Source organism: Clinocottus analis, unplaced genomic scaffold (assembly GCF_023055335.1).
Source record: "Clinocottus analis isolate CAN_PGR_092001 unplaced genomic scaffold, fCliAna1.0.p SCAF_39, whole genome shotgun sequence".
Lineage (NCBI taxonomy): Eukaryota > Metazoa > Chordata > Actinopteri > Perciformes > Cottidae > Clinocottus > Clinocottus analis.
The window spans coordinates 431,101-446,100 of NW_027176142.1; the positions used below are offsets into that span (position 1 = coordinate 431,101).

Sequence of the window (15,000 nt, forward strand, 5' to 3'; positions counted from 1 at the left end):
AGATCTTTCACGTCCATAAATCTCTCTCTCCTCCTTCATCCCTTCATCCTGTCGACACAGTGATGCAGCTCTCTCTAACACGCTGAGGAAGAGGAAGAGTCCAGGAGGAAGAGTGGAGCGACGAGATGCAGATGAACGTGTGATTCAGGGTTCAGGTGATCACAACCAGAGCACAGCAGCTGCAAAGGTTCCTTATTTTAATTATTTTGGTACAATAAAAAATAATCATAAAGCGTCAGAATGTTCGTTTGAAGTGTTCAGTAAAAGGTTTCGGGGGAAGCTTCTTGTTAATATTTGTTTTATGAGCTCTTTGAAAAGAGTTTCAGAGGCTGTTATGGAGAACGATGAGATATTGATTGCTGTTTGTCTGCCGTTCATAAACATTCCAGACGTCGCTCTCGTGCACAAAGCGAGCAGCGACACGACTCAACCACAACTCCTGTTCTGGATATTTCATATAAAATGTTATACAATATCCAAAACATGTCTATAAAAACACGCACACACCTTTTTTTATGGACAAAACATCCCCTCCTAAGGTGTCATGACTTCATACTGACCGCTCCGTCGGGCCTCTGGGTCTGGTTCTGGTTCTGGGTCTGGTTCTGGTTCTGGGTCGGCATGGCGTTCGCCGGCTGACTCTGACACAGTTTCTGGGGCTGCAGGGCTGAAAGCCGGTCCTTCAGCAGCTGGTTCTCCTTCCTCATCTGGTCCAGCTCGTCCAGACGGATCCGGTCTTCTCGCTCCTTCTGATCTCGAAGACTCTCAATGACTCGCTCCTGAAACAGCAAACGGACGAGAGGAAGCAATGTGTTCACCAGAGGTGTGAGAAGCTTCATGGTGAAGAGCCCAGATCGCTATCGTCTGCATGGAAGCTGCTTCACATTTACTAAATGTGTGTTTTGCTTCCAGTGTTCAAAACATGGTCAGTTCTTCTATCAGTGTTGAAGAACTGCATCCAGGTCTGCTGGCTGAGGCAAAGAGAGGATGAAGACAAACTCATAAATAATACTGCCATAAATAACAGCGCCGACTCGAGGAGATCGAGCCAAGCGGAACAGAGACGTGGAAAGAGGGGGAAGAGTTGAGGGACAGACGGACGACTGAGAAAAGGACTGAAGTGTTGATGACGTCAGTGTGGCACCCTGGACATTGTTTAAGTGTACAAGTGTTATTGTTGTATATTGTTAGTACCTTGCCCCCCGACAGCATTATTTTCTGATTATTGTAATTTAAAATGCATTTTGACTGGTGGACTCGCCTGTAGCGGCTGCGAGACAATACTCACTGTCGCCAGTAGGTGGCAGCGGCGGGTGTTGATGTAACGGGCGCAGTAACTGTTTCAACAAAGAAGTGACAGCCAAGAAGCTACGTCTGCACAGTCATACCTGCTAGACATTTATTTGGGACTGTTTTTGTATTTACAGTTGAGATTAGGTCCACAAGCATACATGTATTAGTGTCGAGTTCCGTCACGTTCGTAGTGCCATGTTTTGATTGTTTAGTAAGTGTTTTGATTGTTTAGTAAGTGTTTTTAGTGCTGAAACGAAAGACAGCTAACTGCGGCTAATTAGCAACGGATGCTACTCGCGCGCTAGCTGTTTCGCGCCAGTGTTATGAGTCTCGCGACAGCTACAGTCCGGAGTTAGCATCGGCTATTTATAGGTCCGGTTTGTGTGTTTCACAGTTAATGTTATATTTGTGTAACTAATTCAACAAAGAAGTGACAGCCAAGAAGCTACGTCTACAGAGTCATACCAGCTAGACATTTATTTCAGACTGTTTTTGTATTTACAGTGTTCACTGTTGAAAGGAGAATAAATGAATCTGGACCACACACTGCATCTGGTTCCGTGTGTAACATCAGCACCGATGAGACGAGCTGCATGTTCACGTCATCTTCTCTGTTCTCGTCACAGAGGGAGGACCACGGCGCTTTGGCCTGGAACCGGGTCCACACTATGGGTGGCGGAGAGCGAGGTGTGTGTCGTAGGTGTGTGTTAAGGTGTACGTGTGTGTGTGTGTTTAGGTGTGGACTGAAGTGATTATCAAGGTGTTTACTCAGGTGTTTATTTAGGCACCGAGCACAGTTCAGCAATGAGGCTTTACGATGTGGCGTCGCTGCGTGATTGGCAGCTTTAAAACCTCGAGTAATTGAACAAATACACCCTCTAACTAGAGCTGGCACTGCGAGGCGCTGCAGAGGGCTTCAGAGGAGAGGGCGAGCGAGAGAAAGATCATAAAGGGAGAGAGACCACATGGCTAATAGGTCCTGGGTGTTTCCCCCACATTATGAAACATCTCGAGGATGTTTGGGGTTTAGCGAAAGAGGCCAGGATGTGATAATAAAAGCCGCCTCTGAGGGACTCCAGTGTGGAACGTAAATACAACACAAACACACAAACATGCGTGCACACACACACACACCAAAGCGCGGCGGGTTCGGGCTCGATGCCCCGTCCTGGTAATGAGAACCGCGGCGCTGCGGCCGCCACCGGCTCCAAGAGCAGGTTTGTAACGGGGAGTGTGATTAGCAACACACACACTGGCTCTTGTAAACACATCACGCCCGCCCTGCGCTGACCACCACGGCCGAGACGCTCGCCATCGCTCTGCTGCTTCCAGCCGAGTGAGACGGAGGCGACATCACAAGTGGTTTCTGGGTAAACTGGCGGCCGAGGAAGAAAAGGCATTTCCAGTTTATTGTTGCCTTTAAGTTCGTTGTTTCAAAGTCGGCAACAAAACACAACTTCGGTGGTAAAAGATCATTTTAATTGGAAACATTTGTAGTGAAAGAAAAACATCATAATAAATCAACTTCAGAGAGAAAAACGCAAACAATATTTGGTCTTATATATTCAATAAATGACTTGTAGTTCAAGTGAAACACACTTCAACCATCACACGTCTGCGTGACCGATTGCAACCGACAGACGAGACACACGGACGCCACACACATCCGCCATGACCTCCACCTGCTGCGTCTGCCTCCACCTGCTGCACCTGCTCCACCATCAGCGTCACAGCGCTTCATCCAGCTCAGGACATACGACTCTTATTGAGGAAGCTTTTTGTTAGATCTCTCATTCGACATCAAACCTTGATCTAGTTTTAATACCTTTTTTAAATGCCAGCTGACTGAAGCTTCTCTTGGCTGATCGGCATCAGCTGTTTGCTTCACAGCTGTGGCTGCAACATCTCATCATATTCTCCAGGAGGGATGCATGACTCAACTTTTTTTAATGGAAGCTCCTGTAGAGTTTTTTAACTGACCTTGTCTCTTCGGTCCCGAACACAAGGATGCACTTGGCGGGTCAACACAAGCTAACGCGGAGGCTTTAACGTAAACACTGTGGCAGCCGCTGGAAAAACAAGAAGTACAGCTGGACGTCCACATCTGTCCTAACGAGGAACTCTATAAACTCTTAAGCAGCAGCCAGAGCCAACAAAATGTAAACCAGCATCCATCCTTTCTGCCTGCAGTACAAACAAACACATAAATGGGAACTATTTGAGCCCGCAGCACTAAAGTCTTCATTTTTTAAGACTGGAGTACCAACAAATGTGAGCTTACAACAACTTCAAACACGAAACAACCCTGAACAAGATCAAGCCCTCTGAAACGAAGCCAGTCACTTGAAGGAAGTCTGTATTTACTTCCAGAGAGGACGGACTTCTCCATGTTCACAGCACACATGGAACATCCGACCTGAGCCTGCACGAGAAATCACTGTCAATCAAAAACTAATCGCTAAAGACGAGTAGAAAGAAAAAGGAACTTCTGCCGCAGAAGACTTTTGATCTGTACTGTTATTTGTCTTTTTTTAGAAAGCAATTTTTTGGGGGAAATTTTTTTTTGGAACAATTTCAAAAGAAATACTTAATTATTTTTTATATATATATATTTTGAAATGCTTTCTAGAAAAAAAAAATTGCTTTCTAAAAATTTTTTTCCAAAAAATAAAAAAGCTTTTCAAAAACAGAAACACAAAAAATGCTCCTTCAAACAAGTTTTGGACGCCTCAAATAGAAATCACTGTAAATCAAAATCAAATCGCTAAAGACGTGTAGAAAGAAAAATGAGCTCCTTTACCAGAATATGTCAGAATCAAACTTCATAGGTTGAATGTCCCTGAGCTGTGCATTCATCTGACTACAGATGAAACACCACAATGGAGACAGAGCCTTCGTCTCTACGTGTTCGTGCTGCAGCTGGATGCTGAGTGAAGCTTCATGCAGACCAGCTGCTGCAGCGAGAAGCCAGGAAACAACAAATGCTGCTCCGTCCATGTGGAGTTATTCTGCTGAGTCCAACTTGATTTACATGGTTGTACAGCTATGTAGAGCAATTTATGCTGCAATATATCTTCCAATATATATATATAAATAATATATATATGGATGCATATGTTACTGTGCTCATTATACTATTTGCTGAGGCTGTGTAGACCAGTAAATCCTGTTAAAAAGTAATGATATTGATATTCTACTAACATTGGACCCACATTAAAGTCCAATGAGACTTAAAACTACAATAATAGTATTCTCTTTCATTACGTTCCCTCATGGCCAGTGACTATGTTTCCTCCACATGTGTGCCGTTATGATCCTCTTGCCAGCTCTGTTCTTTGTCTTCTTTCAAAAGCTTTGCAGAAGTTACTCATTTTTGACTCTGCCTCCATCTTTACATTCCTTGACCTCGTCCTCCCTTCATTCGGAGGCCACCTCTTCCATCAGGGCTGTGCCGCTCCTGCCTGCCATTCCTCTTTTCCATACCTCCATTCCTCCCTTTTTCAGAACTTCTACCCTCCTCTTATTCCATGGATCATTCCCTCCCTCTCAGACAGAGACTAATCCTCCGTCTGTGTTCACCTTGGACCTCCCTTCTCCTGCTCGCTTGTCTTTCCAGAGAGGACCTCCTCTCGTGTGGTCCGAGGTCTATAAATCAGGATTCTGTGTCGTACATTAAGGCTTTGAATCAGCAGAGCGCGACTTCATTAAGCTGTACGCTTCCTGATGGACGAGCCTCAGAGGGTAAACGCTCCGGGCCAGCTGGTGGTCAAACTGTGTCATAGTGTGAGTTTGTATTCAGTCTGTATTGAATAGTCTGTTTTAACATCTGACAAATGAGTTTTAGTTTCCTTCATTAATAGTGGGCATAATTCTTCACCAGAGCAACTGTGAGCATCAGCTCAAGTCTCTTTTCTCAGCAGGTTCGGTCAGATCTTCTTGACCTCCAGCCTTTCCTATAAGTCCATCCTGCTCCCCCCCCCCTGCGTACCTTCTCTGACAGCGCTTCCTCCAGTGTGGTCAGCGCCGTGTCTGTGTTGCTGGAGTCGGTCTGGAGGCCGTGGACTCTTTCCTTCAGCCCTGCCAGCTGCTTGTCCTTATCCTTCAACTGCTCCAACAGGTTCTCGATCTGGAGGGATGGACAGAGAGGAACAGGTTAGCTGAGGTTAGCTGAGGTTAGCTGAGGTTAGCTGAGGTTAGCATGTTGATGTGGAACAAGCGTTTCAGGCAGAAACGTTCTCATCAAAGCTGAAACGTTCAGGAGCATCCTGCAAAGTCCACAACTGGACTATTGTGACTGGAGACCTTGCGGTACCAAAATACCACAAAAAGTAATTATCCCATTGACCGCCGATTCATCGAGATGATGGATCTAGACCTAATTTCCTGCTTAATGTCTTCCATTCGTGCATCTTGAAGATGAGCAGCAATGAACGTCTCCACTGCGTCTCGGGTCAAGACAATGATGGTTGTATCCATGGAGAGAGAAGAAGTTGGACTCTGTTGAGAGTGTAAATAACACTTTGGATAATGTTACTAAATCAGCTTCAGTGCTAGTTTAGTTTTACAGAGAGTTCCTTCAGCCCATTGGCTGTTGGAAGGTACTATGAAGGTGGATTAGTGTCTTTATTACAAGAGCAAATGTTTTGTTTGTAAGTAAATTATCTGACTGCAAATCCCAAATCTTTGCTCTCAAATCAAAAATATTTGCTCTAAAAAAAGTGCTCTTAAAAAAAAAAAAAAAAATTGGAAATTTTGAAATTTGAAAAAATTCGGAAAAAAAATTTCCCAAAATTTTTTTTTCCACAACTTTTTTTTTCCTCAAAAAAATAATAAAAAAAGTTTTTTTTCCGAAAAATACTTTTAAAAAAAAAATTAGTTTTTTGGAAAAAAAAAAAAAAAAACGATTTTAAAAAAAAATTTCAAAATTTTTTTCAAAAACAAAATTCAAAAAAAGTTTGTTTTCTAAAAAAACATACAAAAAAAATTGCAAAAATAAAAACACGCAAAAAAAACAACTTAAAAATGCTTCCTCAAACAAGTTGTGGGCGGGGCCTGCGCTGCTGAATGAAGCAGGAGTTTCTATTGGTCGACTCACTGGGATTTTTTTTGAGAGCACTTTTTTTTTTTTTTTTAAATCATTTGTTTTCTTTTTTTTGAGAGCGTTTTTTTTTAGAGCAAAGATTTGGGATTTGCAGTCAGATAATTTTCTTACAAACAAGTAATTTGCTGGCGTGATAAAGACACAACTCTACCTTCATACATTTCCCTGCGTCTGACTTTCTGCGGCCGGCCTCAAGTCAGTGAAGTGGTCGTGCGAGAGCCAATTGATGTTTTCAAAAGCCTTTATCTGATGAACATCCGCAAACAGAAAACAAACACACAAAGACACATTCACCGCCACACACACAAACACAAAACGCTCCGAGCTGCACCAACCAAAACACTAGCAGATGCAGCCGGGGAGGGCACAGTGCAACGCAACCAGGCTCCAGAGGTCGACAAATGAGTTACAAAGGGAAAGCACATGTGGTGACAGGACACGGCGACATGGTGACTGATAATTTCCACCAGCACACATCTCCACATTCCACTGAATATGTCATCTTGATTCAAAAAAATGAAGTTCAATTGGAAAAGTGGATGGACTCCCTGAGATCCCCTGAGACCTGTATACACTGGCAAAGAGCGAATACGTCTCCAACTGTCTTCTCTCTGCAGACAGACAAAGCTCCATTCACTCACTGCTGCAAAGCATTAATTCCACATTTGACCCAAGTGGTCTTTTCTCAGCTCAGGGCTTGAATCGTACAAAGGAAAAGCACATGCAAAGAAAGGAATTCATTATTTAATGAACATGAGAATCCAATAAAATAAAGAAAAGCACTTCAGGCCACCAGGACTCGGTGACGGGCGAGAGGGCGTCCAGCGGGGGGGCGAGCTGCATTCCAGTCATGGGTACAGAGATAGATAATGTCCAAAGCTCCACAGCTATTTCACAAATGAATCCAATTAGACTTCAGACTTTGGTGTTCTCTGCTCCCTGGAGGACGAGAGCAAAGGCTTTAAGGAGCCATCTTGGTTTTGGCAACGGAGGGAAAGTGGCAGCAGAGGAAGGGAAAACGCAGCCAGGACCCTTCAGCAGATCCTGATCGCTTAATGACGGTCATTACACCGCCGCGCTACGAGCTCCGATAGGTCGCTCCACAAGCGATAGGGACATCAAACCCTCAGGGAACGATGGGAAAGCTTCACACTCCCAAAGTCAGATGCAATTCCCAGCGATTCATGATTGCCGTGGGTGTGCTGGATAATGTGTGAGAAAAAGAGGCATGGTGATTATTCTCTCATGTTTCCCTCATTTGAAGTGACAGAGCTGAAGAGGTACTTTTCACTTACTTTCCAAGGGACGTGGCCACTTAGAGCGAGACACATAACATTCTCCGTCTCCACATCACGAAGCACCAACGACTCCTCGCAGATTAAACAAGACTCGCACTCCACACGCATTAAACACGAGGCCAAGTACAAACAAACCCAACATGGTTCGGCCTCCAGTCGCAGCAGCTCAGTAGCTTGGACATACCTTGTTCAAATAAACAGTAAAATAGTAAATACCCAACGAAACATATACATTTGCACTCATGCACGCCCTCGCCGCCGTCCCCACGGGCACCGCGGCCCTATTGTAGGTCAGATGGAGCACGTTGCCCCTGCTCTTAGATAAATGATGACATTCTTCGCCGGGCTGCAGTTTGCTTTGGCACCGTCGCACAAAACAACAACCGCTCAACCAAATGTTTCGCCACGTCGCTCGGCCTTCCGTGAAATTGTGCAGAAAAAAGATTGAGCAGAACTCGTTGTATGGAGGAGTCACAGGAGGCGAGGATATGGGAAAGAGGGCGAGGAATTCTGTCATAATTCATAAAGTCAAAACATACTGTCCAAAGAGAAAAGCCTCCTGCTGACAGGCTTCCTGAGAGAGAGGAGCTCCATCGCTGTGAGAGCAGCAGCCATCAGTTCATCTCTCAGAGGATGAAGCTCCACTCACACAACTCTCTGACACACACACACACACACACACACACACACACACACAGGCTTTTATCATTTAACCACAGTGCACACGTCATCCACTCTCCAACCACACAGCAGACCACCTACAAGAGGCGCTATGACTCGGTGGGCTGCAGTGTGTGTCCATGACGTCTGTCTGAGTCGTCTCCCTCCCTCACACACACACACACACACACACACACACACACACACACACACACACACGCTCTGTTTACAGCTGTTTCTTTCAGTCTGATAACTTTATCACCAGCTGATAGCACCAGGCCCTCCTTGCATGTGCTCATGCACGGTTAGCGTGTCCTGACCTTTAGCAGAACAGTAGATCATGATTCAGCTAATCATGGACATAATTACTTGTTTACGTTCACGTCGGTCCAACACGTCATCACATCAGTGTCACATGGTCTTAATTAGCATATGAATAAGTGAAGTTTAAGTTAAGGCCAAAAATGACCTTTGACATTTAATTCTCTTGAGCTCATCTTGAAGTCCAAGTGGACGTTTTGTCCTCAGATATTAATAATGATATCAGATGATGAAGGAAAGAGGACGAACAACCTGAAGACATCACGTCGTGGAGACGTTCACTCTGAACTCGGTGGTGATGATGTCATCGATGAGTTTTTTGACATATCGACATGTTGTTGAAACTAGAATGTCAGATTGTCGTCAGAGAAACAAAGCATGATTAAATATGGCATGAATTCTTCTCACATAAGAATATTTGTGTGGAGGAAGTTGACGTGTTCACGTTAAAAGAACTCGTTGACATGTTGATGAAACCCTTTTGGTTCTGTTGAGCTCTGGAGAGAAGCGTCACCATCAGGACGAGCTGAGCTGGAACAGGAGAGAAGTCAGTGAACCAGAAGTCTTGTTTCTGGCAAACGTCCAGACCTAAAAGCAGCTTCTTCCGCAGCAGAACCACAAACCCGGTCGACCCGTCGACCCGTCGGTCCAAACTAAGAGCTGGAACTCGGTGGCCTCCAGAAGAATCATTCCTGCCGGACACAAAGGAGACCAGCGAGGAGCGCGACCGCCATAAAAATACAATCGTTGTATTTTTAAAACTCTTTTGGACCAATAAAAATACCAAACAATAATCGGTCGCCGGTTCTGAAAGGCAACTCATTACTCTGCACTTGTCATCGCCTCTGAAAATATGACAGGGACCGTTGTAAAACCCAAAGATCCTGCCACGAATATGCATGTACACACACACACACACACACACACACACACACACACACACGGACAATAACCACAAACTGAACAACATGCAGTCAGACAGGAAGACGATGAAGGACGACGCGCTGGAGATGTTCAGCAGCTACAGCGCGTTACAGCATCCAACCAATGAAGTGCTTTTCAAACTGTGAGGTGTGTGTGTGTGTGTGTGTGTGTGTGTGTGTGTGTGTGTGTGTGTATCTCATGTACACCTGCAGGCTGTTCCCATCTCCTGCCTCCAGAGTTTGTTAATTCCACATTAAATGCGGGCGTCCCGCTGCTCGCAGCACAGATGTGGTTCTTCAAAGAGAAACACAGTTTGCTGCTGAGCTTCAGGGAAGACGTGACCTTTGCCGTGTGAGGAGGGAGTGCACTTCCTCTCACCCCGAGTCTTCCTGTGAAGAAGAGCAACACGGGCAACAGGAAGACAGAGAAGATGCTGATACTGTGTGAACCGGCGCCCCCATGTGGCAGAGTTCCGCAGCAGCACATTTAAACCACTCGTGAGGACTGGAGTTCATTTACGATGAAGGATGTTGTCTTTACAGAGCGAGGTCCAACAGAGCTGAGGGCGACCACAACCTTCTACACACGACGGCTTCATGAAGGTTCTTCCATGAGGACAGAAACACGGATGCACTTCACTGGACGAGAGCTGCCAGTTCACTCACAGCTCTGAAGCTTCTTCTCTGCAGAGCGTTGAGCCGACTGAAAGTAGGAGAGGACAACGTGACACAAAGCCTCCAAAGCAGAACCGGACACCTCTTCCTCTTCCTCTTGAAGGAGATGTCTGGAGTCACGCTGCTCTGCTGCAGGACTCATGACTCATCTGTTATCGAGCAGAACCACCGAGCAGCATGACTTCATAAGACAAGTGGTGCCGGAGAGAGGGAGGAAGAGGAGGAAGAGGAGGAGGAGGTCAAGAAGCGATGCTCAGGTTCTGAAATGATCCGTTCTTTTCTCAACAAGGAAAATGAGAGCTTGTGATTCATTTCTGTCAGGAGAAATGTTTCCTTCTAAACGAGAACAGAACGAGAATGAAAACAAAACGTCTGCTTTCTTTATCTGCAGGTGAACTCTTGTCTGTCTCACAGCAGCTCATTCATTCATTTCACCTGCAGCAACTGTTTAGAGACACAAAGGTGCTCTGTGTCCATCAACACACACACACACACTCACACACACACACACTCACACACTCACACACACACACACACACACACACACACACACACACTCACACTCACACACACTCACACACACACTCACACACACTCGCTCATTTGAATGCAGGCGCACAGGCGTGTAAACATACACACACCTTCTGACTGCAGAGCGATGAATACACACGATGAGCCTCATGAATATTCATCAATCTGTTATAATTCACTTTAACCAACGAGCAACTTTCCTGTATTGTTTTAACGTCCATAAAAAGATGAACCTCAATGATTCCTGAATTAAAAGGGATCTTAGTTACAAATGAATAACTTTGGCACACAATAAAACATCCAATAAAGAAAGTATAAGAATGAATAAACAACCAATATTCAGCAGTTTTCTCCTGAACAAAAGTTATGAATGAAAAAAAAGTTATGAATGTGTGTGTGTGTGTGTGTGTGTCACACACACACACACACACACACACACACACACACACTATGATCATCATCATGAATATCAGGCCCGGTTCAGCCGTTACACGTATGACATGCAGGCCTCTTCCTCCTCCTCCTCTTCCTCCTCTACCCGCACATTCCTTCAGAAAGTGATTCACAGAGACCCTCCACTGCACTCATACATATCTGACACACACACACACACACACACACACACACACACACACACACACACACACACACACACACACACACACACACACAGAGAAAGACAAAGTGTTGTTTCATTGTAATTTCTCCGGGTGGACCGCAGAGCAAAGAGCTGCTCCATGAAGACACATTGCACTTGTGCAAGCAGAGCTGTGTGTGTGTGTGTGTGTGTGTGTGTGTGTGTGTGTGTGTGTGTGTGTTTGCCGGCCAACTTGATCCACGTCCGTGCTCTTTAGGCTCAAGACCCTATCTTTGCCCCCCTCAGCTGTGGAATGCTGCAGTGATTGCTGGGTAATTACCCCGACGCTCCATTAGTATTAATTCTGTTCTGTTTCTCCTCTTTGGAGAAGAGGAATGAGAGGCCTTTGATCCAGAAGAGAGGGAGCCAACAGGAGAGAGAGAGAAACGACACGCAGCCACCCGGCGGGGACCACAGCAGCTGTGTGTGTGTGTGTGTGTGTGTGTGTGTGTGTGTGTGTGTGTGTGTGTGTGTGTGTGTGTGTGTGTGTGTGTGTGTGTGTCAACCTGTAGCTTCTGACCCCGGCACGCTTTACAGTGATCTGGTCAGACAGGTCAAACACAGCATCAGGTCTACATCATGCAGTACTGACCCTGCAGCATCAGGTCTACAGCATGCAGTACTGAACCTGCAGCATCAGGTCTACAGCATGCAGTACTGAACCTGCAGCATCAGGTCTACAGCATGCAGTACTGACCCTGCAGCATCAGGTCTACGGCATGCAGTACTGACCCTGCAGCATCAGGTCTACGGCATGCAGTACTGACCCTGCAGCATCAGGTCTACAGCATGCAGTACTGACCCTGCAGCATCAGGTCTACATCATGCAGTACTGACCCTGCAGCATCAGGTCTACAGCATGCAGTACTGACCCTGCAGCATCAGGTCTACAGCATGCAGTACTGACCCTGCAGCATCAGGTCTACAGCATGCAGTACTGACCCTGCAGCATCAGGTCTACAGCATGCAGTACTGACCCTGCAGCATCAGGTCTACAGCATGCAGTACTGACCCTGCAGCATCAGGTCTACAGCATGCAGTACTGACCGGGTCTGGTCTGAACAGGTCGGGTCTGAACAGGTCAGACTGAGTTATGCTCGTGTCGTCATCGTCATCATCAGGATGCAGACTTCTTCATCAAGTGGGAGGGTCTTCATGGCTTCGTGTTGTGGTCAGGAAGACGCTGGTTTTGTCCTGACTGAGTGAAGTCTGACTCCAATCAGCCGCCGCGGGCGCTCAGCATGAAGCGAGTGATTGCTGATAGCAGAGAGGGAACACGAGAGGCCGATCGCTGGCTGTTACCGGAACCAGCTTATCTGCAGCCGTGTCTCTGGGCTGTGATTGGTCAGATGGAGTCCATTAGGATGAAAGGCATCGGTGGCCCCATCACGAGGTCCATCAGCACAGAAACGTTCAGTCCAGTTACAGGACTGAGAGACAAGCAGCTGTTCCACACACAGTGACTGAAGAGAGCAGCGTGAGGTCAGAGATGGATGCTACGCTACGCCTGCAGTGCTAGCTCCATGCTATAAACATCATACATGACGCGACTTCATATTCAAGATCTGCACCTCTACTTTATAACAGTGTCAGTAGTGTCAGTAGTGTCAGTAGTGTCAGTAGTTGTGCTGGTTAACTTCAGGAAGTGTTGTTTCAGAGAAGAGTTTATAACATGAGGGAAGAGTAAAAAAAACGCTTATTGCTCAACACTATTATAACGAACAGAGACCCTTGTGTACAAGGCATCCTTCTGTACACACACACACACACACACACACACACACACACACACACACACACACACAGACACACACACACACACACACACAGACACAGAGCCGTGATCACATCTCTGCAGGAGGGAACATGATATTGGGTCGCATGCTTCATGCACACAGACGGCCTTTTTAAAGCATGAATATGGATCCAGACGACCACAATGTTTGAACATGAATAACACATGTATGCACAAAACCACACCGCCGCCGCCCCGCGTGTGCACCGCGTGTGCACCGCCCCGCAGCGCACGGAGCAGAAAAACAACGAGAGTGAAGAAAATGAATAAATAAATAAAGGCGTAATCTTGCGTTGGTCATGGTCTCGCGGCCCGAGGGCCGGACAGAGCCGCAGTGTTCTGGTTCTGACGCGCGACCAGACGGACCAGAACAGATTTATATTTCACTGAAAGAGCTCGTTATTGTTTTGTTAAAGTCCACCTCGAACTATTAGGATCAATGTCGGGATCAAACTCCAGCGATGACATCATGGACCACGTCATGCCGACTCTGCAGGGAGAGGATTAAATAATCCTAATCTCCCCAGACAGAGAATACGGCACCAGTGATATATGTTGCACATCAAGATAATCTCAGTCTGTGACTCGCTGACCTGCAGCTGGGACTCTTCTCTCCAGCATGCAGGAGCCGCTGGTGAAATCATTGATTACCAATCGGCTACAGACTAGTTCCTGCTTTATTCTACCACCATGTTTCACATTACATTCTATTATTACAACACACGACTGACCCAATGAACAAGTTATAGGTATGTAACTAATCTTAAGAAAGACATTATTTATATTTTAGGAAAGGTAATTTAAATATTGCGTAACACTGAAATTGTCAGAGCAATGAGGGAATAAATGTGTCTGCGTCATCGTCTCATGACCTCAATGCATTCTACATGTTTTTATTTGTTAAGACATTAAAACATGAAGAGAAATTAATGGTTAGGAACACAAAGTAAGAAACGAGCTGGAATGAGTTGAGACTGAAGCTGCTTCTGTCTGCAGGACTCATGTGGAACTTCTAACTGTATACGTGTAGTTCACAGAAGTACTCTGATGTACACGTGTAGTACATGAAGTCGTATGAAAAGTAAAAACTGAATGAGTGAAAACATCCAACAGGACGGCAGAAAGGTATTTCCATCTGGTTTCACGCCCACAAGAAAACCCAACAGACAGTTGCTGCTGTGAGCTTCCAAATGTCAATTCCTTATGACCGGAAAGAGAGCAAGTTTACACACACACACACACACACACACACACACACACACACACACACACACACACACACACACACACACACACACACACACCAGTGGATCTGTCATCAGCCGGCTCATTAGCATGAAGCTGTGTGGAGGACTTGGACCCGTTTGAAGTGAAGATAGAGAGCTGCTGCTAATAACACAGATGCATCATCTTAACCCTGAACGCTCCCCAGGAGGACCTGTGTGTGTGTGTGTGTGTGTGTGTGTGTGTGTGTCTGGTTTAGACATTGACTCTTTTCATCAGGGAGGCCTATGAACTGTGTTTAGTTGCCTCATTCAGAGCTGACAATTTTATGAGCTGGAGGACGTCCATCCAGAAGGTTCTGGGTTTAAATGATCAGAGTCAGCCATGAGATCCAAAGTCAGGCTTCAACACAACATTCATGTCTTTTCCCTCAAACACAGAGTCCTTGAAAACTGGGCCCCAACACAGAAACAACACTTCCAATGAATGTTTAGTCCAAACTTGTTCCAGGGAGAGTTTATCCAAATATATATATATATATA

At 45.7% G+C, this 15,000-nt stretch overlaps 1 protein-coding gene across 1 annotated transcript in view; it reads right to left on the reverse strand.

Annotated features, from left to right (window-relative positions):
• Positions 1-542: 542 nt before the first annotated feature.
• Positions 543-15,000, reverse strand: part of LOC137799823 (ERC protein 2-like) — a 47,157-nt gene continuing 32,699 nt past the window's right edge. The window contains exons 9-10 of the mRNA XM_068596657.1: positions 5,282-5,419; positions 543-779 (exon numbers count right to left, since the gene is read on the reverse strand). Coding sequence (XP_068452758.1) covers positions 543-779; positions 5,282-5,419 — 375 coding nt within the window. The remainder of the gene's footprint in view (positions 780-5,281; positions 5,420-15,000) is intronic.